Below are 21,019 nucleotides of genomic sequence, written 5' to 3' on the forward strand. Positions count from 1 at the left end.
GCAATCGCCATTATAAGATGGTGCTGGCTTCCACTGCGCCTAACTAGTAAACAAGCCTTATGCGCAAGTGCAAGAGTGAACTCACGCCTAGTCACTGCCCATCTCGCAGCGTAGTAATGGGGTGATGGGCAAGCAACGAATCAGAAGCTGTCACGCCACATCAGGTGCTGAAACGTCACGCTGCAGGCTATATAAGCAGAGCCATTTTCCCGGTTCGGGGTCTCCCCTCCTGATAAGTAAGCAATAAAAGCTTTGCCGGAGAAGATTCCGGTTGTCCTGAGTGTGTTTTTGCCAGCGGGGACAAAAGCTCGTGATAGGAAGGAAGATGAGGGTTGCTGGTTACAAGAAGCTTTTAGCTGGCTGGAGAGATGGCTCAGTGGTTAATAGCACTGACTGCTCTTCCAGAGCTCCTGAGTTCAATTCCCAGCAACCATGTGGTGGTGCACAACCACCTACAATGGGTTTTGATGCCCTCTTCTGGTGTCTGAAGATAGCGACTGTGTACTCACATATATAAAATAAATAAATTTTTAAAAAGAAAAGAAAAGAAAAATGGAAAGAAGCGTTCAGCCATACAATATGGTTGTCAGGAAATGAATTTGGGTTCCACTGAATAGCAGGAAGCACTCTTGATTTTGGACTCATTTCTTCAAACCATGTACTGATACTGCATCTTGTTTCATTTTATTTTGAGATGTCTCACTGCATGGCAGGTTTACCATGACCTTGTAAGCTCTAGCCTTACTGTCTTAATCACTACATAAATCATGCTGTAGTACATCAACAGCATCTCTGCATGTTGTGCCCTGTGAGAAGGTCAGGAGGCTGGACCTTTCTCAGTATACTCTGGAGCATCGTGATGGTTTCACAGGGGAAGGGGCAGCACCCAGGACAGATCTACAGCCCCAAGCATGGTTAGAGACTCAAGAGCATCATGATGAGACAGAACAATGTGTAATTAGCAGGAAGTGCCCTGTAAGGTGATCCCAGGATGCTTGCAACATTTCCCCTTTCCTCCTCACCCAGGTTTTTTATTTTTTATTTTTTTGTTCTCAGAAGCCAGTGTACTCAGAGGGACACAGAAGGACTCAGGCTTCCACAAGAGCATGTCTCACTCAATCATGCATGAGAATTGCACTATACCCAACCAAGACCCATCCCTCCAATCTGGGATCTTCAACCATTAAAATACAATAAAATTTCTGGTTCTTAGTTAAGACTGAGCAATTGCGGCATGTGTCCAAGTTAAGGAACAGGCTTGACAATGGGCCTGTTTCCACCCTAGTTAGCACCGACTCTAGGCTCCTCTGCTCCCCTTTATGCATGAAGAAGAAAGTGTTGGTTGGGTGGGGAACACTGCTGTGATGGTTTGTATATCCTTGGACCAGGGAGTGGCACCATTTTGAAGGTGTGGCCTTGTTGGAATAGGTGTGACCTGGTTGGAATGGGTGTGTCACTGTGGGTGTGGTTTATAAGATCCGCACCCTAGTTGCTTGGAAGTCAGTCTTCCAATAGCAGCCTTTGGGTGAAGACATAGAACTCTCAGCTCCTCCTGCGCCATGCCTGCCTGGATACTGCCATGCTCCCACCTTGATGATAATGGATTGAACCTCTGAACCTGTAAGCTAGCCCCAATTAAATGTTGTTTTTTATAAGACTTGCCTTGGTCATGGTGTCTGTTCACAGCAGTAAAACCCTAACTAAGACAGAAGTTGGTACCAGGAGTGGGGTGTTGCTGTGATAGGCCTGACCATGCTTTTATTTGAAAGAATGTGTATTTTGGAACTTTGTATTTGGAAAGTAATGGAATGCTTTAAATGGGGCTTAATGGGTCATCCTAGTAGGAATATGGAAGACTTAGCTGCTGGGAGTAATTTGAACTGTGTTGACCTGGCCCAAGAGATTTCAAAGGAGAAGAATTTCAGAATGTGGCATAAAGATTGTTTTTGTGGTATTTTGGTGAAGAATGTGGCTACTTTTTGTCCTTGTCTGAAAAGTTTGCCTGAGGCTAAGGTGAAGAGACTTGGATTAATTGCATTGACAAAAGAAGTTTCAAAAAAGCCCAGCAGAGACTTTGTTCTCTGGTTAAGTCTTATGAAGAGAAGTTTGAACAAGCATAGCAAGCTTAGAAAGGAAAAATATAAAATATATGGTTTGAGTATTAAAGGAGTACCAGGAAGTGAAATGGAGCAAAATTTTGTGTTCTAGGAGATACCAGATTAAGGGAGTGGGACCTTGGGGCAAGATTCTACCCAGCTTAATTAGATCCAGGCATGGTGGTACTAACCTTTAATTCCATGAGACAGGCATGCTGATCTCTGCATTCAAGGTCAATCTACAGAGCAAGAACCAGGATAGCTAAGCTTAGGCAGTGAAGGATTTAGAAAACATAAAGCTAGTGATAATGTAATAGTACAAGGGGATCATGTTCTAGTTCCTGTAAGCAGCAGAACTCGACAGTTTCAGCCATGTGGCTCTGGCTCTAGAGTTAAGAATGGAAGGAACCACTGGGAAAATTGATGCTGGTTAGCTGGAGCTAAGGAATTAGCAGTGATTAAGAAGAGACCATCATCACTGAGGTGAAATCTGGAAATTGTTTTCTGGGAGCACAAAGAAGCTGTATTCCAGAAATAACCAAGGTTGTACCTCATGCTGGGGCTGGACTTGGTAATGTGTAAGAGTCACTCAGGTGGTACTGCTTGTGAACGAATGAAGGGATCATGGAGAGAAGCTGAGGCTTAGCACTGTGAGAGGCCAGGGAAGGCCATTGGAGAAGGTGAAGCCTCAGCTGTAGTTGATGGCCCAGGACTGAAGGGGTCATGCAAAGGATTTGAGGCTTGGCACCCTGAAGAGAGCCTATGAGAGGCTATTGGTGAAGCCTAGTTGGAGTGGAACACCCCAGTGTATTGGAGATGTCAGTACCATGGGATGATCACCAAGAACAGCAGCCATAGTGGAGTGGATCAACCAGAGCATAGAGTGCTACAGAGGACAGAGATAGAGAAGTGATGCCAGCCCTTAGGAGGAGTCCAAAAGATCAAGTGGAATCCCAGACACTGAAAGAAGAAGCTGTAACATTGAAATTGCTTTGGAGACTCAGAGATGTTAAAGATGCCAGAGCCATGGGATACATGCTGAGGAAAACTGCTAACAGGGAGTGGAACCAGCCCAGGAGAAAGCAGTTTGTTGCAGTCAACAAAGATGAAAAAGGAGTGCAGATCTGAAGACCACCTTGACATTAGCCATGGAGATGCAGAGTTTGGAGTTTGCCCAGCTGGTTTCCTGCCTTGCTTTGGGGATTACACTTAATTAAGTTGAATGAATCTCAGAAGAGACCTTGAACTTTGGACTTTTAACATTGTTGCAACTGATATAGACTATGAGGACTTTGAAAGTTGGACTAAATGCATTTTTCATTATGTTACCTTTAAGTATGGCCCCCATAGACTCATGTTTTTGAACAAGTCTACGGGGACCAGGGAGTGGAATGTGATGGTTTGTATATCCTTGGACCAGGGAGTGGCACCATCTGAAGGTGTGGCCTTGTTGGAATAGGTGTGATCTGGCTGGAATGGGCGTGTCACTGTGGGTGTGGGTATAAGATCCTCACCCTAGTTGCCTGGAAGTCAGTCTTCCAATAGCAGCCTTTGGGTGAAGACAGAACTCTCAGCTCCTCCTGTGCCATGCCTGCCTGGATACTGCCATGCTCCCACCTTGATGATAATGGACAGAACCTCTGAACCTGTAAGCCATCCCCAATTAAATGTTTTTTATAAGACTGCCTTGGTCATGATGTCTGTTCACAGCAGTAAAACCCTAACTAAGACAACTGCCTTTTGGGAGAAAGTGCTTCCTAACCTGGCTGAACTGGACTCCTGACCCCAGTAGATGGTTCTGTTTCCATCTGCCTCAGCAGATCAGAACAGCCCAGAGATCAGAAGAGCTGCCTTGTTAAATATTCACATGGTCTGGCCAGGAATGGGATCAGCCCACCCTCCTCAGGACAGAGAAGAGGAACAGCTTGGCACTGTCCTTTGGCTTGTGTGAGAATCTCAGGATGGATGGATGGACTGAGGGAACCTCCATGAATCAACGAGGTGTCCTGAGACTTTCTCTTCAGCCCTGTGGCTCCTGCAACAGACCCACATCCACTTTCCTATTCTCTCTGACTTTACCCAAAAATTCCAGGGTCCTATCTAGATCCTCCTATTTTCCAGAAGACCTTGATCCAACAAGAGTGTCCATCACTATCAGGGTTGATAAGGAAAGAACTGTAGGAGAGAAGATTGGAAAATGTCCATAGAAGGAGTGCTCTAGTGTACTCACTGTTGAAGCGAGACAAGATCCAAAGCACCAATATCTGCACAAAACTTTGGTCAAGAAAGCCTAGTACTACATTTTACAAGATGCAGTTCAAAGCTAGGATTCTGGGGACATGTGTGCTAATAGCCACATGAAGGATGTCCTATTAGTTTCTGCACAAGCAGGAGCAGAGACAGAAGTGGAGGCAGGATGACAAGTAATATCAGCCATAAGTTAAACAGAATCAGGCGCAGGAGAGAAGGAACAGCAGGGCAAATGCAGAGCAGATGCAGGGGCAGCTGCCTGCTTGGAGGGAGAATGGCCCAGCTCCAGATACACAGATAACCCACTGATAACCAAGGCCCAGACCTTAAGGCAGAACTGTAATAAATCCCTTATTGCACCTCTTCCTGATAGAACCATGGTTCTTGAGAGCACAAGGACAGCTTGATTCCTTACTGGTTGGGACAGAAAGTGGTGGAAGTGCCAGGTAAGGGAACTGTGACATCATTCCTGAAGGAAGGCATCAGGTTTATTTTGAGCTGAAATCTGAGAGTCATTCAGGTATTTCTCAAAACCAGGAGCCATATGCAAAGCTCCACACACTACTCTAGAGGTTCTGTAGAAAATAATCAAGAATTCCTGGCTTTTGTAAGCCAAGGACACAAATGGAGATCACAACTCAAAAAGAATCTGTACTCATATCTGCTTTAAAGCAGGTAGCCAGGAGAAGGGCCACTTGAGATCTAAAGTCATTTCCTTTCCCAATTCAGGTCTGGGAGTCCTGATTTGTCTGGGGTCCCAGTCCCATCACCTTGTATTCCTTTGAGGTCAATTTATCATGTTTCGGGCTGGCCCTTCTATGTTCCATAACTTGCTGTATTAGGAGGGCACCAGCTCTTCCTGTCCTCTCCTGTAAGCTGTCCTAAGTCCAAGTACAGGTTACCAATAGATTTTGATTCTGTTCAAAAGGTCCTGCTTTGTGGTTCCAGAGTGCAATATGCAGAGACACAAGGTGAGTCTGGGACTGGATTGTGGGCCCTGTGTAATGAACCAAACATGTATTCTGACCTGATTCCAGGAAGCAAGGATTATAAGAGAATATATCCGTGTTGTTGAATATCAGAGGTGTTTTTCTTGGCATGGATAAATAAAGTCAAAGAACATTGTATGACTTTTGCCCCAAAGCCTGTTAAAGTCCAGAGTCACGGCGCAGCAAAAATTATAAAAAATGCAGAGGCCTGTACGTCAGCAGGGTGGAGTCCTGGATGTCTACACCTTCCTGTGTGAGCAGAGGCCAGGCTCATTTTGACACAGAGTATCTCTCTCTCTGCTTGACTTCTACAAGCCATGTGGCTCTACCTGGTGGCACTGGTGGGCCTGTGGACGCTTCTGCGCTTCTTCAGGGTGAGGCAGGTGGTGAGCCATCTCCAAGACAAATATGTCTTCATCACGGGCTGTGACTCTGGCTTTGGGACCCTGCTGGCCAGACAGCTGGACAGGAGAGGCATGAGGGTGCTGGCTGCATGTCTGACGGAGAAGGGAGCCGAGGAGCTGAGGAACAAGACATCTGACAGGCTGGAGACAGTGATCCTGGATGTCACCAAGACAGAGAGTATTGTGACAGCCACTCAGTGGGTGAAGGAGCATGTTGGGAACAGAGGTACCAATGAGAGTCCTGTTGGTGCTGTTGGTGTTCTCTATGTGTGTGAAGGGAAGGCCTGTGTAGTCTTGAAACAATTCCTGGTGGGGGTCAGGGTGGAGTTGGTGTAACTGCAGACTCTGCCCCTCTCTAGCACATCAGTATTTCATGTTACTTAGAAACTTAATCCTCTAAGCTGTGTGTTCTTAGCCAACTGGTGCCTTGGGAAGATTTCATTTGCAATTGTTATCTGTCCTCTTTGACTTTGTATGTAGAAAGACAGGATTGTTGGCTGCTGAGTCCTAGGATAGAGACTGTGAGGAGGGAGGAGAGCCCTGGGCTCCTGGGACCTGGTCTCTGTGAAGGTCATGTGCCAGCGTGCACCTGCTCTCCCAGTTCTGGAACATGTTCTCATGCACTACCTGTGCACCATGGCAGGGAGAGCCATAATCATTGCCGTGCTTAAGCCCAAAGTCAAGGAAAACTTAGGACAGAAAAAGGTAGGAAGTGGTCTCTCTTTCACCTAGAAAACACACACACACACACACACACACACACACACACACACACACTAACTTGCTTTTCCATCTGTTTCTCCCTTTTTCTCTCTCCAGCATTTGTTTTAAACAATAAATTTATTTAAAAAATGAAAGGAAAACAGTTATTATTCAAAACTCTAGACATGTCAAACTACAATTAGCATACAATTTGCTATTCAGTGGATACAAAGTAGTTAACCCTTTGACTTGTATGTATAATGTATATGCATTCTTTCCAGTTTAAGAAGGCAAGCAACATTACCACTTAAAGAACATTTTTCAGCAATAATATAGAATGAATTAAAATAACTTGACCCTTATCCACGCCCCACTGCATTTAGCAGGCCTTGGCACTGGGTATTGTTTGTTCCCTTTGTGTTCCTCTGGCTCCTGAGTTTGAGGCAGAGCTCTAGATATGGACCTGGTCACCATCTGATGGACGTTTCTCAGCTCCTTCCTGTTGGCATCAGCAGATGGTGTCACCACACTCAGCTCGTTCCATTGTCCCAAGAACTGTCTTAAGATACTTCTAGTCCATCCCGAGTCCGCAAGCATGTGTATTTTGGGATCCCAGGATCAAAAATCTACTGTATATATTTTTATTAGATTTTTTTCATGCAAACATTTAGATTGTATTTCCCTTTCTCCAGCTTCTCCTAGATCCTCTCCATGTCCCAGTCATAGAAGTTCTTATTCTCTCTCTCTCTTTCTGTCTCTCTCTCTCAGAAACAAAAGCAAAATTAAACCCCCAACTAAAAGCAATACAAGTAAACTGAAAAAAACAAACAATCATAAAAAAAAAGAAAGAAACAAGGATCAAGCAAAAAAGCCAGGAGAAAACCCAATGGAAAAAAATGCAGTCTCTCCTTTTCGCAGAAAATTTCACACAGTGTATTTTGTGGAGATACAAGCACTCTTGTGTATGAGGCTCAGTGCATGACTTTTTAGTAAGTTTGTTACAGTTTGCTTCTTTTTTTTTGTTTTGTTTTGTCTTGTCTTGCTTTGTTTTTCGAGACAGGGTTTCTCTGTGTAGCCCTGGCTGTCCTGGAACTCACTCTGTAGACCAGGCTGGCCTCAACTCAGAAATCTGCCTGCCTCTGCCTCCCGAGTGCTGGGATTAAAGGCGTGTGCCACCACCGCCCTGGCTAGAGTTTGCTTTTTAATGATGAAAGCTCTCAAATAAATGAGTCAGGACTGAGTTATTTATTTAACATGCTTAAAGGGCAGAATTACTGAGTAATATTACTCTATTTCCTCCAACCTAATCTACCAAGCTCCAGCCAAAATTGTGGAGATAACATTCCAGGTTTTCTCTGCTCCAGGTGTTTTCTTATGGTGTCTCCTAGACTCTCTGCAGGTGGCTAAGCCATACCTCCTCTTCTCCAGCTTCCTCCCCTGGCTGAGAGAACTCCAGCCTGTTCTCTCCCCTGCTCAGTCTTTGGTTGTTAAGGTCCCTTTATTGACACTTCAGGGAACAATGGGAGAGCTGTTGTTTACACAAGTTTGCACCTGGATAGTGTCTGAATAAGGATGGTAAGCAGATATAGTGGACAAGAAATCAGCATTTGAATCTTCACACAGTGCACAATAAAGTGATTACAAGGCACCATTGACACTACTGTGCAGAAAATTGTTTTTTCCTTGGACATCAGTTATCAGTTACAAATAGCTGCTTGCTTAGAGGTTAGACCATGTGTCCACTTTCCCTGCTCAGTGCTGGCTCGCTTTCTCCCTGAGCCTGTGCAGGTGATATGTGTGCTGCCAGAGTCTCTGTGAGTTCATGTGAGCAGTAGTCCTGATGTGTCTGTAAGACAGTCTCCTTGGAGTCACCCATCACCTCTGGCTCTTAAAATGTTTCTGTCTCCTCATCTTCATAGATCTCTGGGCCTTGAGGGGAGCGGTGTGATGAAGACATCCCTTTTAGGACTGAGTGTGCCAGAGTCTTTCACGCTCTGCACATTGACGACTTGTGTGTGTCTGTGTTAATTCTTGTCTATGGCAGGACACAGTTTTCCCGGTGTAGTTGATCAAGGCACTGAACTATAAGTGTTTTTAGTAATGTGTTTGAAGAGTCTTGTTACTGTGTGTTTCCTTAGAAGAAGACTATTCACTTTTCACATAGACCCATCACCTATCTAGTGTCATATCCGTGGCCACTTTAGTAGTTGAATTATGGGTTCCATCCCAAAAACAGACCTTCAATCTAATGAAAAGTGTTTAGTTACCCCCATGACATTGTTGCCTTTATTGCAAGGTATATCTTAAAGACAGGTCACTGTGGAAGATTGCCGGGCTTGAGGCTGGGTAATAGTAATGGTTGCCTTTGATGTGTTAATTAATATCAAATAATATTAATCTATATATTTTGAGCAGGTAAACCAAACAGCAGACCAGGCCAAGGTGATTCCACGTGGGAGATAGAGGAGTGGCGAAGCAGGTAGAAGGGCAGAGAACAGGGAAAAGAAAGTAAGAGGGGGAGAGAAGAAAGAGAGAGAGAGAGAGGGGAAGGGATGATCCCCTAATTTATACGGAAAATGACGTCACACCAGTGAGGGTGGGAACTGAGCCAAGTGGACTGTGGGATTAAGGGTCATTGTCCTGGCAATGCAGGTCAAGGGTCACATAGTTAGGCCGGGGCTTGAAGTGTTCTGGTGTTAACCTTCCTCCCTTCTTGTTATTATAAAAAGAAGTGGAGAAAAAGAGAGGGGAAACCAACGGTGAAGAGGGAATAAGGGCGTTGTGTCTTTTAAGCTACTTCCTGCTGTTTAGGGGCATCATCAATTTTCAGGGTATATCTGGTCTTCACCATTGGAATCCATTTGGTAATCGTCTGAAGCAGGCTCTTCTATCGACAGTGATTCCTTTGTGGGCAGCGGCTGGTAATCCTGTAGCAGGAGCTGATTAACAGTTTGGTCAGAAATTTTTTGTACTTGTTGCTGAATGAATATAGAGACGAGATTAATAAGACAAGGGGCAATTGAGACATAGTTTCTCTGGATGTAGATAGTACTTACAGGAGAACTGGGCTGGATTTTGCGGTAGAGCTTACCAGCAACTCCTGTTTCCCACCTGGGATCCCATGGGTCTCGAATGTAGAAGAAGAGTGTCTTGCAGAATCGATAGAAGACATGATTAACCCATGTCCCGAGCATGTGTATCTCACAAGACCAGTATGGGCAATCCCCATACTTGTCTGGCCATTTTCTGTAATAATCTTTTCTCTGGTCTAAGAGAAAACAGGTATAGAGGTCATAATATTTGGATGGAGTAACAGATACAGGAACGATGGCAGTCTGGATCGCTTCCTGGCACCTGGCTATGGAGCAGTTTCCTAATCCTACTTGGAAAGTCAGCTTGTTGTCTGCGAGTTTCTTGAACTTCGAATCTCCAGACATAAGGACTACCCTTGATGGAAATGAACAGCAGGGAAAAGATGAAAAGGCCACAACTAATCCAGTGTCTTGTCCAGCGAGGTTGGGTTTGGCTGCTGGAGTGAAGCTTCATTTTCTAGGATGGGAGACAAGACGGGTGGTCTTGACGTCTTCCGGAGCTTAACGCAGCACGGCCCTGTTAGGGTTAATGTGTATGAAGAGGAGTCATCTTTAGGTGGGGGAATGAAGGGTTTCAGGTGAGACAGGTGGATCCAATGAGAGAGTCCCTCGAGCTTAGCAGCTGTAGGAGTTATGAGGATTACCTTAAAAGGACCCTGCCATTTTGGAGAAAGGGGTGAAGGCTGATGACCTGGAGGAGATAAAAGGACTTGGTCTCCAATATTAACAGGTAATGGGCAGGAAACAGAGTGTGGTCGAGGTAGGTGATGGTCAGCAAAGTTTCATAGGAGAGAACGGAGATGAGAAAGTAATGGGGTAAGCAAACGATCTGGAAGATGAGAGTGCTTGGGCGAGAAGCCAGGAGTTAGGACTGGACATCCGTACATGAGTTCACAAGGTGAGATGAGGAGAGGTCTTTGGGGAGAGCTCACCATCTGAAAAGAGCCAGGGGCAGGAGCTTTATCCAGTCAAGATGAAGTTCCTGTGTCAGTTTAACAAGAGTAGTTTTAAAGGAGCAGTTAGTTCTTTCTACCTTGCCTGAAGATTGAGGGTGGTAAGGGATATGAAAGTGTCAGGGGATGTCTAGGGCCTTAGATAGGATCTGAGAAACTTGGGAGGTAAATTCAGGTCCATTGTCTGATTGGAGAGAGACTGGAACACCCAATCGAGGGATGATCTCTCGGAGGGATGATCTGAGACTGTCTGAGCCCTTTTGTTAGTTGTGGGAAATGCCTCTACCCACCCTGAGAAGGTATCCACCAAGACCAGGAGGTATTTGACACGTCTGACGGTGGGCATGATTGGAAAGTGAGTGTGGGGTCTTCTATTAGAGCTACCTGGAGAGAGAGAGAACTCTAGAGGGAGGTAGAGTCTGTAATCTTTTATACATTAGGAGCTGTGACAGGTTATGAGAAGAGAAGACAGTTATAGGTGATGCAAAGGTCAGTTTCTTTGATTCTCGAATAAGGAGCTCAGTGGCTGCTAGAGTGCAAATACAGGATGCCCATCCCTGAATGGTTAGGTCTAGTTTCTTTGACAGGCATGTCACAGGTGCAAAAGAAGGTCCTATTTGGTGGCACAAGGCTCCAAGGGCAAATTCCTCCTTTTCTGTTACATAGAGGGAAAAAGGACAAGTCAGGTCAGGGGGATGTAAGGCCAGGGCCCTAAGGAGGGCCTGTTGAAGCCTTTGAAAGGGCTTGGTAATAGGTTTTAAAAGAGGTTTGTGGGTGGGGCCTGACGCTGCTTCGTATAGAGGGTGAGAAAGAAGAGAAAAGAAGGGATCCATGAACGTAAAAAACAGGCTATTCCTAGGAATGACAAAATTTCTCCTTTTGTCGACGAAACAGTTAGAAAATGAATCAGAGTCTTTCTATCTAATGTATTAGCCTTATGGGTCGGGGTGATTGTTAGTCCCAAATAGGTAACCTGAGGAGTGGACAGTTGGACTTTAGAGGGTGAGACCCTGTAGCCACGATTAGAGAGGAAATTTAGAAGAGCAGAGGTGTCAGTCTGGCTGATTTCTAGAGAAGAGCTACAGAGAAGGACATCATCTACATAGAGTATGATCTTAGATTTAGGAAGAGACAGAGATAGTCAGAAGCCAAGGCCTGCCCAAATAGGTGTGGGCTATCCCAGAATCCCTGAGGTAAAACAGTCCAGGTCAGTTGGGTAGAAAAGTGGGTATCAGGATCTGTCCAGGTAAAAGCAAATATGTTTTGTGACTGGACATCTAGAGGAATAGGGAAAAACGCATCCTTAAGATCTAGAACTGAGAAATGGAAAGTCCTGAGGGGATAGTAGAAAGAAGTGTGTAGGGGTTAGCCACAACCGGGTGGAGAGACACCACTGCAGAGTTGATACCTCTGAGACCCTGGTCTCAGACCAGGATAGGCACCATTGGGTTTCTTTACTGCCGGTATAGGGGTGTTAAAGGGCCTAAGCTTTTGATGGCCACTGATCCTCAAGATCCAAATCAAAAGTCTGTGCCTTTCATTTCTGGATTGTAGTTCACTCCAGATTTAAATTCAAGTGAAAACAGAAACCAAGTAATGATAACACTTAGTATGATATAACTATTCTTTGTTCAATGGCAAACACAAAAACAGTAACCATAGCTGGGTGGGATCTTGCCACAAAATCAACACTTCCTTAATCTGTTTATCTCCTTGAATACATGATTCACCCTCATTTCAATCCTGGTGTCCATTTATTACTTAGACCATACATTTTATATTTTTACTTTCTATGCTTGTATTCTTGCTCAAAATGCCCATCATGAGACTTAACCAGAGAACAAAGTCTCTCTTGGGCTTTGTTCAAACTTTCTTTGACAATGCAGTTAATATAAATCTCCTTACCTTAGCTTCAGGTAGACTTTTCAGGGAAGAGTACAAAGCAGCCACATTCTACACCAAAATATCAAAAGAGCAGTCTCTCAGTCACATATTAAAATTCTTCTCCTCTGAAACATCTAGAGCCAGGCTTCCACAGTTCAAATCATCCTCAGCAAATAAATCTTCCATATTCCATAGCCCCACTTAAAACATTTTCCTGTTTTCCAAACACAAAGTCCCAAAATCTACATTCTTCCAAACAACAGCTTGTTCCGGCCTATCACAGCAAAACCACAGTCCTAGTACCAGCACCAACTTCTGTCTTAGTTAGGGTTACTGATAAGAACAGACACCATTACCAAGGCAACTCTTAGACAGATAACATCTCATTGGGGCTGGTTTACAGTGTTAGATGTACAATCCATTATCAAGGCAGGAGCGTGACATCATGTAAGCAGGCATGGTGTAGGAGGAGCTGAGAGTTCTACATGTAGTTCAGAAGGCAAACAGGAGAAGACTGGCTACCAGGGAGCTAGGATGAGGATTGTAAAGCCTATGCCCACAGTGATACACTTTCTCCAACATGGACACATGTACTGCAACAAGACCATACCTCCTAATAGTGCCACTCTCTGGACCTAGCATATGTAAACCACCACAGCTAAATAGCCTTATCATTATGTTGGGAGAGCAGCTAGTATACTTGAGTGCAGCCTGTAATGGGGATTTGGAGGGTGTGGTGGTTTGACTATACCTAGCACAGGGAGAGTCACTCTTTGGAGGTGTGGTTCTGTTGGAGTAGGTATGCCACTGTGGGTTTTGGTTTTAAAACCCTCATCCTAGCTGGATGGAAGCCAAGCTTCTCCTTTGTGCCTTCCAAACAATAGGTGGGACTCTCAGCTCCTCCAGGCCCATGTCTTCCTGGATACTGCCATGCTCCCACCTTGATGATAATGGACTGGTCATCTAAAACGGTAGCCAGCCCCAATTAAATGCTGTCTAAGTGCTGTCTTGGTCATGGTGTCTGTTCACAGCAGTAAAACCCCAATTAAGACATACTTTGTGTTCCTTACATCCCTTTTAGGGACAAAATGTGAGCCATTCCTGGCACTGAAGGCTTTACATGGTATATGATGATATGTATGTAGTTTCATGTCCAGTATCATAAGGCGACTCCACTGAAATTCCGTATATATAGGTATTTTAGGAAACTTCTGTGGAAGTAGGTTTCCATATGGTTTTTGAAAACAGAACAAAAACAATCTCTAGTACAGATTATGCATCTATAGAAGGACAAGATATGCTCTTTAGCCGAGGATGCAGATGTCTTATTGAGCCAATGTTATAAAGTCAACAAATGTAGATCTTAGTCTCAATCAAGTAGTTTCTCATTCAGTCTACCCAGAAATTGACAATGGTGATATGGTGTTTAGTTACAGCCTTTCAGAATGGATCCTTGAAGATCCATGACTTAAAGACCATAGGGATGAGTGAGGGCCATCTGTGGGTGAGTGGCTAAAAGAACCCAGTGTGTTCAAGCTTACATTGGGAAATCTGTCCTGTTGGTTCTCAGCAAGGATTGTCACCTCCCTTATCCTTTCCCTAGCTGTCTTACATAGGGTTTTTATTGTTGCTACAAAACATCATTACCAAAAAGCAAGTTTTTCTAGGAAAGGATTTATTTAGGTTACACTTCTACATCACTGTCCATCACCAAATGAAGTCAGGAGAGGAACTGAAACTGGGAAGAAACCTGGAGGCAGGAGATGATGCAGAGGCCATGGAGGGGTGCTGCGTACTGGATTGCTCCCAATGGCTTGCTCAGCCTGCTTTCTTATAGAAGCCAGGACCAGCAGCCCCGGGATGGCACCACTCATGATTGGCTGGACCCTCATTAGAGTAGTCATTGAGAAAATGCCTTACAGCTGGATCCTATGGAGACATTTCCTCAACTCAGGCACCTTACTCTCTGGTGACTCAAGCTTGTGTCAAGTTGTAAATAAGCCAGCCAATACATTGGGTTTTGTGTGGATCTGAAGAGAGTTGATCAATGTTGATTTTCATCAGTATAGATACTGATCAATATGAGAGTTGATCATGATTCATTTCAAGGCTGACTTCAGCAGAGGTGAAAAGCACAGCTCAGTTTTGCAAATCTCCCACAACCAAGGTTTCAATTGTTTGTTTCCCAACCAAATTTCCTCTAGAGATTAAGTTTGTCTTTTCTTTCTTTTCACCTTTGTATTTTCCTCTGTTCTGTCATTCTCTCCTAATGACTATTCTTTGTTATTACTAAAATAAGTAATGATAAAGGAAACAAATTCTTCCTTATTACTATGTATCTTGGCCTTTTGAAAGACAGTTAGCAGTGTATAAATTGCTCAGAGTAATGTGAAGATACAACTGTCTTAGACAGAATTCTAGCTCTGTGAAGAGATTCTACAACTGTGGTAACTCTTATAGATAAAACATTGAATTTGAACTTGCATACAGTTAAAGCTTTTGACTGTTATTATCATATCATGAAGCATGGTGGGTTGCATAGCAGTCATAGTGCTAGAGAAGGAATTGAGATACTACATCTATATCCACAGGTAGCAGGAACAGCAAGACCCTTGGATAGCCCATTTCCAGTGAATCTCATAATCCAGTATGGCTACACCTACTATAACAAGGATGATACCTCCTAGTCCTCCTCAAGCACTGCCTCTCTCTCAGGGCCAATCATTTTGATATATGAGCCTATGGCTCCCATTGCCACTCAAACCAGCACAACAAATAAGAGAATAAAATCTCTAGAGTTGGCATCAACTTGTAAACATAAGCATACTTTCATGGTCTTCGGATTAACACAGGTACACCATGTGTCCACCATCTGTTCTGAAAATTAGCAAATGAGAAGGAGCTATTGGCTGATTCCTTGCAAGGAGATGGGCCAGAAGACTTCATGGATGAAGGTGTCCATGCTCTGAGCCAGCAGTCTCTGGCATGAGAACCCAGCCCTGTGGATACCTTGTTCTTGTTCATTGCATCCTATTCTCCATTAAACACATGTCAAACTGTGCTTACCTTGTCAAATGTGCATTTCATCCATAATTAAACCTGTGTTGTGTGACTACACTCTCCTTCCACTGTCCCCAGGACTCTGGGGCCTGGTCAACAACGCTGGCATCTCCACCCCCTCGGGTCCCAACGAGTGGATGAAAAAGCAGGACTTTGCACATGTACTGGATGTGAACCTGTTGGGCATGATCGAGGTGACTCTGAGCATGCTGCCTTTAGTGAGGAAGGCGAGGGGTCGTGTGGTCAACGTCTCCAGTGTCATGGGTCGAGTGTCTCTCTTTGGTGGTGGTTACTGCATCTCTAAGTATGGTGTAGAGGCCTTCTCAGACTCCCTCAGGTACTGGAAGGGATGGAGACTCAAGGGGTACTTTGAAAGGATTTTTATTTAGCCACACTCTTTAAGTCCTCGTCATCGGGAGGATGCTCTGGTTCTGCGTCTCTCTCACCTTCCCCTCCCTGAATCATTCACTGGCCAGCACATTTCCAAGTCTGTACAAGAGGCCATGACTGAAACATGAGTTTAGTTCACTTTGTCCTTTTAGGGAGGAGGGAGAGCCTTGTGGGACAACACTAGGGTAGGATTTGAACTGTGAGGTTTTTGGGTGAAGAATCCATTCCCCTGACCTCTATATGCTGAGCATGTTTTTGAGTTGTGGTGAATATCTCTTTCAATTCCACATACAGATATCAGGCCCCTTTTAGAGTCCACAATAAACACATTCTAGCATAACTTATGTGCTTCTATCATATTCAGTATTTCTTGCAGTTGGTAATGCAACAGTTCTGTCTTGGGTTTTAACTGAGAAGACACCATGACCAAAGCAACTCTTATAAGGACCACATTTAATTGGGGATGGCATTTATAGGTTTAGAGACTCAGTCCACTTTTGTCAATGTGAAAATGTGGCAGTGTCCAGATATGCATGGTACAGGAAGAGCTGAGAGTTCTGGATCTCATCTGAAGGCTGCTAGCAGAATACTGTCTTCCAGGCAGCTAGGATGAAGTGACGAATCCATTCCCTTGACCTCTATATGCTGAGCACGTTTTTGAGTTGTGGTGAATATCTCTTTCAATTCCACATACAGATATCAGGCCCCTTTTAGAGTCCACATTAAACACATTCTAGCATAACTTATGTGCTTCTATCATATTCATACAATCCATACCTACAGTAACACACCTTCTCCACCAGGACTACAACCTCTAATAGTGCTACTCCCTGGCCCAGCATATACAAACCATCACACCTTCCAAGGAATGGAAACAGGGAAGATCTTTATGGCAGGGAACAGGGTGGCTGCCAATGTGAGGAAGTTGGAGGTAGGAGTTTGCTCTGTGGAGACATGTGAGGAAGTAGTGTGTGTGTGTGTGTGTGTGTGTGTGTGTGTGTGTGTGTGTGTTTGTGTGGGTGGGTGGGTGTGGGTGGGTGCGGGTACGGGTGTACTGAGAGCTTCCTGGGACAGATGTGGGGTAGATATAGACTTAGTAGTGAGGTGAAGGTGACTTGGACAAGGACTAGAGTCCTTTGCATCTGCACTACTTGGAGAAAGATGTTATACAGTGCCATAGACCAGAATGTCTAGTTTTAGGGCAGTGAGCTACACACAACAAATAATTAGTGTCAAATACTAAGAGCACAGAGGCAATTCCCTTGTCCCAAGATCCTTCCCTATTTCCTGTACATCCCAGATCCAAAGTGTGTGGCCTTTCCTCACCACAGGCTCCTGTTCGCATGTTACTGTACTCATATTAAAACGTTCTCACTGAAAGTTCTCTGAAGTCCTTGATGTCTATCTGTCTGTCTTGCAGGAGGGAGCTCTCCTACTTTGGGGTGAAGGTGGCTATTATAGAGCCTGGCTTCTTCCTGACCGGTGTGACCAGTAGTGCCAGATTATGCTCAAATACCCAGATGCTGTGGGACCAGACCAGCTCAGAAATCAGGGAGATCTATGGCGAGAAGTACCTGGCATCCTGTAAGTAACCTCTGAGGGACAAAGCTACATAAAATCCCAAACTCTTAACCCCCTTCTAATTTTAGGAGTTCTAATGCCTCACCCTTTTCCTCAAAGAATAGTAATTCAGACCCATTTCCCTGTGGTTGTGGCAGTTTGTGTATGGGGCTGTAAAGGAGTTCTTGTCTTTCAGAACATGCTGCTCTGTTCCTTCTGATCTTCTCATGGTCATAGCGATATCAGTGAACTCAGGGATGGGAGGTGGTATGAGACCAGCACTCTCTATGAGCTAAGATGGGTGGCAGAGTGCACAATTTTCCTTGAAGAATGTTTGTGGTCCTTTTGAGGAACTAGGACAGGCTGGTCTTGGGTTTCAGACACACGGATTCTCCCACATAGGGAACGGAGAGTCTCATTTATTCTGCTGTAAGACAGGAGTGTGCGGAGCTGAATGACCACCTGAATCATTCCTCATTCTGCATAGATCTGAAAAGGCTAAACAAATTGGACAAGAGGTGCAACAAGGACCTGTCTGGGGTGACTGACTGCATGGAGCATGCTCTGACTGCCTGTCACCCTCGTACCCGATACTCAGCTGGCTGGGATGCTAAGCTCTTCTACCTCCCCTTGAGCTACCTGCCCACCTTTCTTGTGGATGCCCTTCTCTACTGGACTTCCCTGAAGCCTGAAAAAGCCCTCTGAAGTATTCACCTATGTGCATACCTGGGGAGATGTAGGTAGAGTTTGAGAGAGAGAATATTTAGGGGAAATTAGGAGAGTTGGGGGGGGATTTTATTACTCTGGGGTTCTAGTCAATACACTTCATCTTGTTAATTCTCCTATGACACTACTCAAGACTGATGATGACCAAAGAAATAGGCAAAGAATTCTGCCAAGGGATTCAGTTACAAAAGAGCTGGCTGATGCCCAGATTATGAGCATCATGGCTACCATGAAGGTCCACACAGATGAGGAGGCTGGGACAAGTTTGTGCCAAGCACTCTCCTGTGTCCTCCTCTGCAGGAAATGTACATGCCCTGGCTAGTTTAAACCCCTATGCAAGATGGAATTATCCCTGTTCTGAAATCACCTCTGTCCAAGGTACTAGGTCTGAGGGAGTTACTAATAATGCCAGCACCCATTCCCTGGTGTCAGGTTGCCAGGCTCTGGGTGGAAGGTTCAGTTCCTGGTGGTGAAACCTAGCAGAGTACGGAGACACCAATTTTTCATTTGTATTGAAATTATGGGTTTCTTTCTTTTTCTTTTCTTTCCTTTTTTTTTGACACTTCTTATTTTTAAAGGTAATATGAGGTGATCTCTGTTGCTCTGCGTTTTGAAGTATGGCTTTATCCTTTAGTGAAGTTTGGAACACAGAGCTAAGGGGAATGTCCTGAGAAGGATTGGCACAGGCCAGCAGGCTTTCTTTGACTGTCTCATCCCTTCCAGCTACCGAGGTGGGAACAACTGCTCTCCATTCAAAACTTAATAATAACACATAAGGCAGAAGACTGTGCATGCAAGTCCATGGACAGAATTTACCTGTAGGCCTCAGTTTCACAAGTCTTTTTCCTGTAGAATCACTATGTGACCATGTAGAGAGTATCCTTCTCAACACTAGTCTTTCATATTGGACATTTTTCAAAAGAATAAGGGTCTTGAACTTCTCATGGCCTCTGAGAGCTGGCTCTGCCTGCTGCTAGGTTGGTGAGGTTTAAGAGTAGGCTGTGCAGTGAAATCATGTGTGGAAGAGACAGAGAATCCTGGGCTAAGTACAGACTTGCCCTGGGAAGGGGTTCCCATAGATGCCTGACTCCTCTTCTCTCAGTAGAAATGTGGGGGAAGAGGGGACGCAGGAGAAACTTGTAAATATACAATAATTTCTGGATTAATGAAAATAGAAATTCCTCTACCCTATCAGTTGCCTGGTCATTCATTTTACCTATGTTATTTTGAGTTTTTTAGGACCATTGAGCATATGTGTGTTTACCTGTGTGTTCCATGTGTGGGAGCACCTCAGAGATGAGAAGAAAGATGAGGGTTGCTGGTTACAAGAAACTTTTAGCTGGCTGCAGAGATGGCTCAGCAGTTAAGGGCACTGACTGCTCTTCCAGAGCTCCTGAGTTCAAATCCCAGCAACCACGTGGTGGCTCACAACCACCTGCAATGGGTTTTGATGCCCTCTTCTGGTGTCTGAAGATAGCGACTGTGTACTCACATATATAAAATAAATAAATTTTTAAAAAGAAAAGAAAAGAAAAATGGAAAGAAGCTTTCAGCCATACAATATGGCTGTCAGGAAATGAATTTGGGTTATACTGAACAGCAGGAAGCATTCTTGATTTTGGACTCATTTCTTCAAACCATGTACTGATACTGCATCTTGTTTCATTTTATTTTGAGATGTCTCACTGCATGGCAGGTTTACCATGACCTTGTAAGCTCTAGCCTTACTGTCTTCATCACTACATAAATCATGCTGTAGTACATCAACAGCATCTCTGCATGTTGTGCCCTGTGAGAAGGTCAGGAGGCTGGACCTTTCTCAGTATACTCTGGAGCATCGTGATGGTTTCACAGGGGAAGGGGCAGCACCCAGGACAGATCTACAGCCCCAAGTATGGGTAGAGACTCAAGAACATCATGATGAGACAGAACCATGTGTAATTAGCAGGAAGTACTCTGTAAGGTGATCCCAGGATGCCTGCAACATTTCCCCTTTCCTCCTCACCCAGTTTTTTGTTGTTGTTCTTAGAAGCCAGTGTACTCAGAGGGACATAGAATGACTCAGGCTGGCACAAGAGGATGTTTCACTCAATCATGCATGAGAATTGCACTGTACCCAACCAAGACCCATCCCTCCAACCTGAGATCTTCAACTATTAGAATACAATAAAATTCTGGTTATTAGTTCAGACTGAGCAGTTGTGGCATCTGTCCAAGTCAAGGAATGGGTTTGACAGTGGGCCTGTTTCCACCCTAGTTAGCACTGACTCTAGGCTCCTCTGCTCCCCTTTATGCATGAAGAAGAAAGTGTTGGTTGGGTGGGGTACACTGCCTTTTGGGAGAAAGTGTTTCCTAACCTGGCTGAACTGGACTCCTGGTCCCAGTAGATGGCTTTGTTCCCATCTACCTCAGCAGATCAGAATAGCCCAGAGATCAGAAGAGCTGTCTTGTTAAATATTCACATGGTTTGGCCAGGAATGAGATCAGCCCACCCTCCTCAGGACAGAGTAGAGGAACAGCTGGGAACTGTCCTTTGGCTTGTGTGAGAATCTAAGGATAGATGGATGGATGGACTGAGGGACCTCCATGAATCAACAACATGTCCTGAGACTTTCTCTTCAGCCCTGTGGCTCATGCAACAGACCCACATCCACTTTCCTATTCTCTCTGACTTTACCCAAAAATTCCAGGGTCCTATCTAGATCCTCCTGCTTTCCAGAAGACCTTGATTCAATAAGAGTGTCCACCACTATCAGGGTTGATAAGGAGAGAACTGTAGGAGAGAGGATCGGGAAATGTCCATAGAAGGTATCTGGGGTCTGTTGGATAGATGTACCTGGGTTCTGGTCAATGTTGTGGGCATGTTGCTGGGGTTTCTGGAGGGTAGTAAGGTCCTTCCAGGTGTGGCCTGGT

General features: G+C 44.6%; 1 protein-coding gene across 2 annotated transcripts; it reads left to right on the forward strand.

Annotated features, from left to right (window-relative positions):
- The first annotated feature begins 5,544 nt into the window (after nt 1–5,544).
- On the forward strand, nt 5,545–20,301 carry Rdh16 (retinol dehydrogenase 16). 2 transcript variants are annotated; one of them, XM_006513389.3, is made up of 5 exons: nt 5,545–5,965; nt 15,509–15,767; nt 17,241–17,404; nt 17,868–18,116; nt 19,346–20,301. In XM_006513389.3, exons 1-4 carry the CDS (start codon nt 5,653–5,655, stop codon nt 18,083–18,085), a joined length of 954 nt encoding a protein of 317 aa, XP_006513452.1. In that variant the 5' UTR covers nt 5,545–5,652; the 3' UTR covers nt 18,086–18,116; nt 19,346–20,301. The 2 variants fall into 2 exon arrangements, with proteins under 2 accessions (XP_006513452.1, NP_033066.1); NM_009040.3 differs by having other exon boundaries at nt 5,608–5,965; nt 17,868–20,294.
- The last annotated feature ends 718 nt before the right edge of the window (nt 20,302–21,019 follow it).

Source organism: Mus musculus, chromosome 10 (genome assembly GCF_000001635.26).
Source record: "Mus musculus strain C57BL/6J chromosome 10, GRCm38.p6 C57BL/6J".
Classification (NCBI taxonomy): domain Eukaryota; kingdom Metazoa; phylum Chordata; class Mammalia; order Rodentia; family Muridae; genus Mus; species Mus musculus.

Bases quoted from the DNA above. Each gene is read 5' to 3' on its own strand.
- Rdh16 (XM_006513389.3), top strand. From the start codon at position 5,653: ATGTGGCTCTACCTGGTGGCACTGGTGGGCCTGTGGACGCTTCTGCGC. The intron at 15,768-17,240 runs GTACTGGAAGGG...TCTGTCTTGCAG, and splicing joins GCCTTCTCAGACTCCCTCAG to GAGGGAGCTCTCCTACTTTG. The intron at 17,405-17,867 runs GTAAGTAACCTC...CATTCTGCATAG, and splicing joins CGAGAAGTACCTGGCATCCT to ATCTGAAAAGGCTAAACAAA.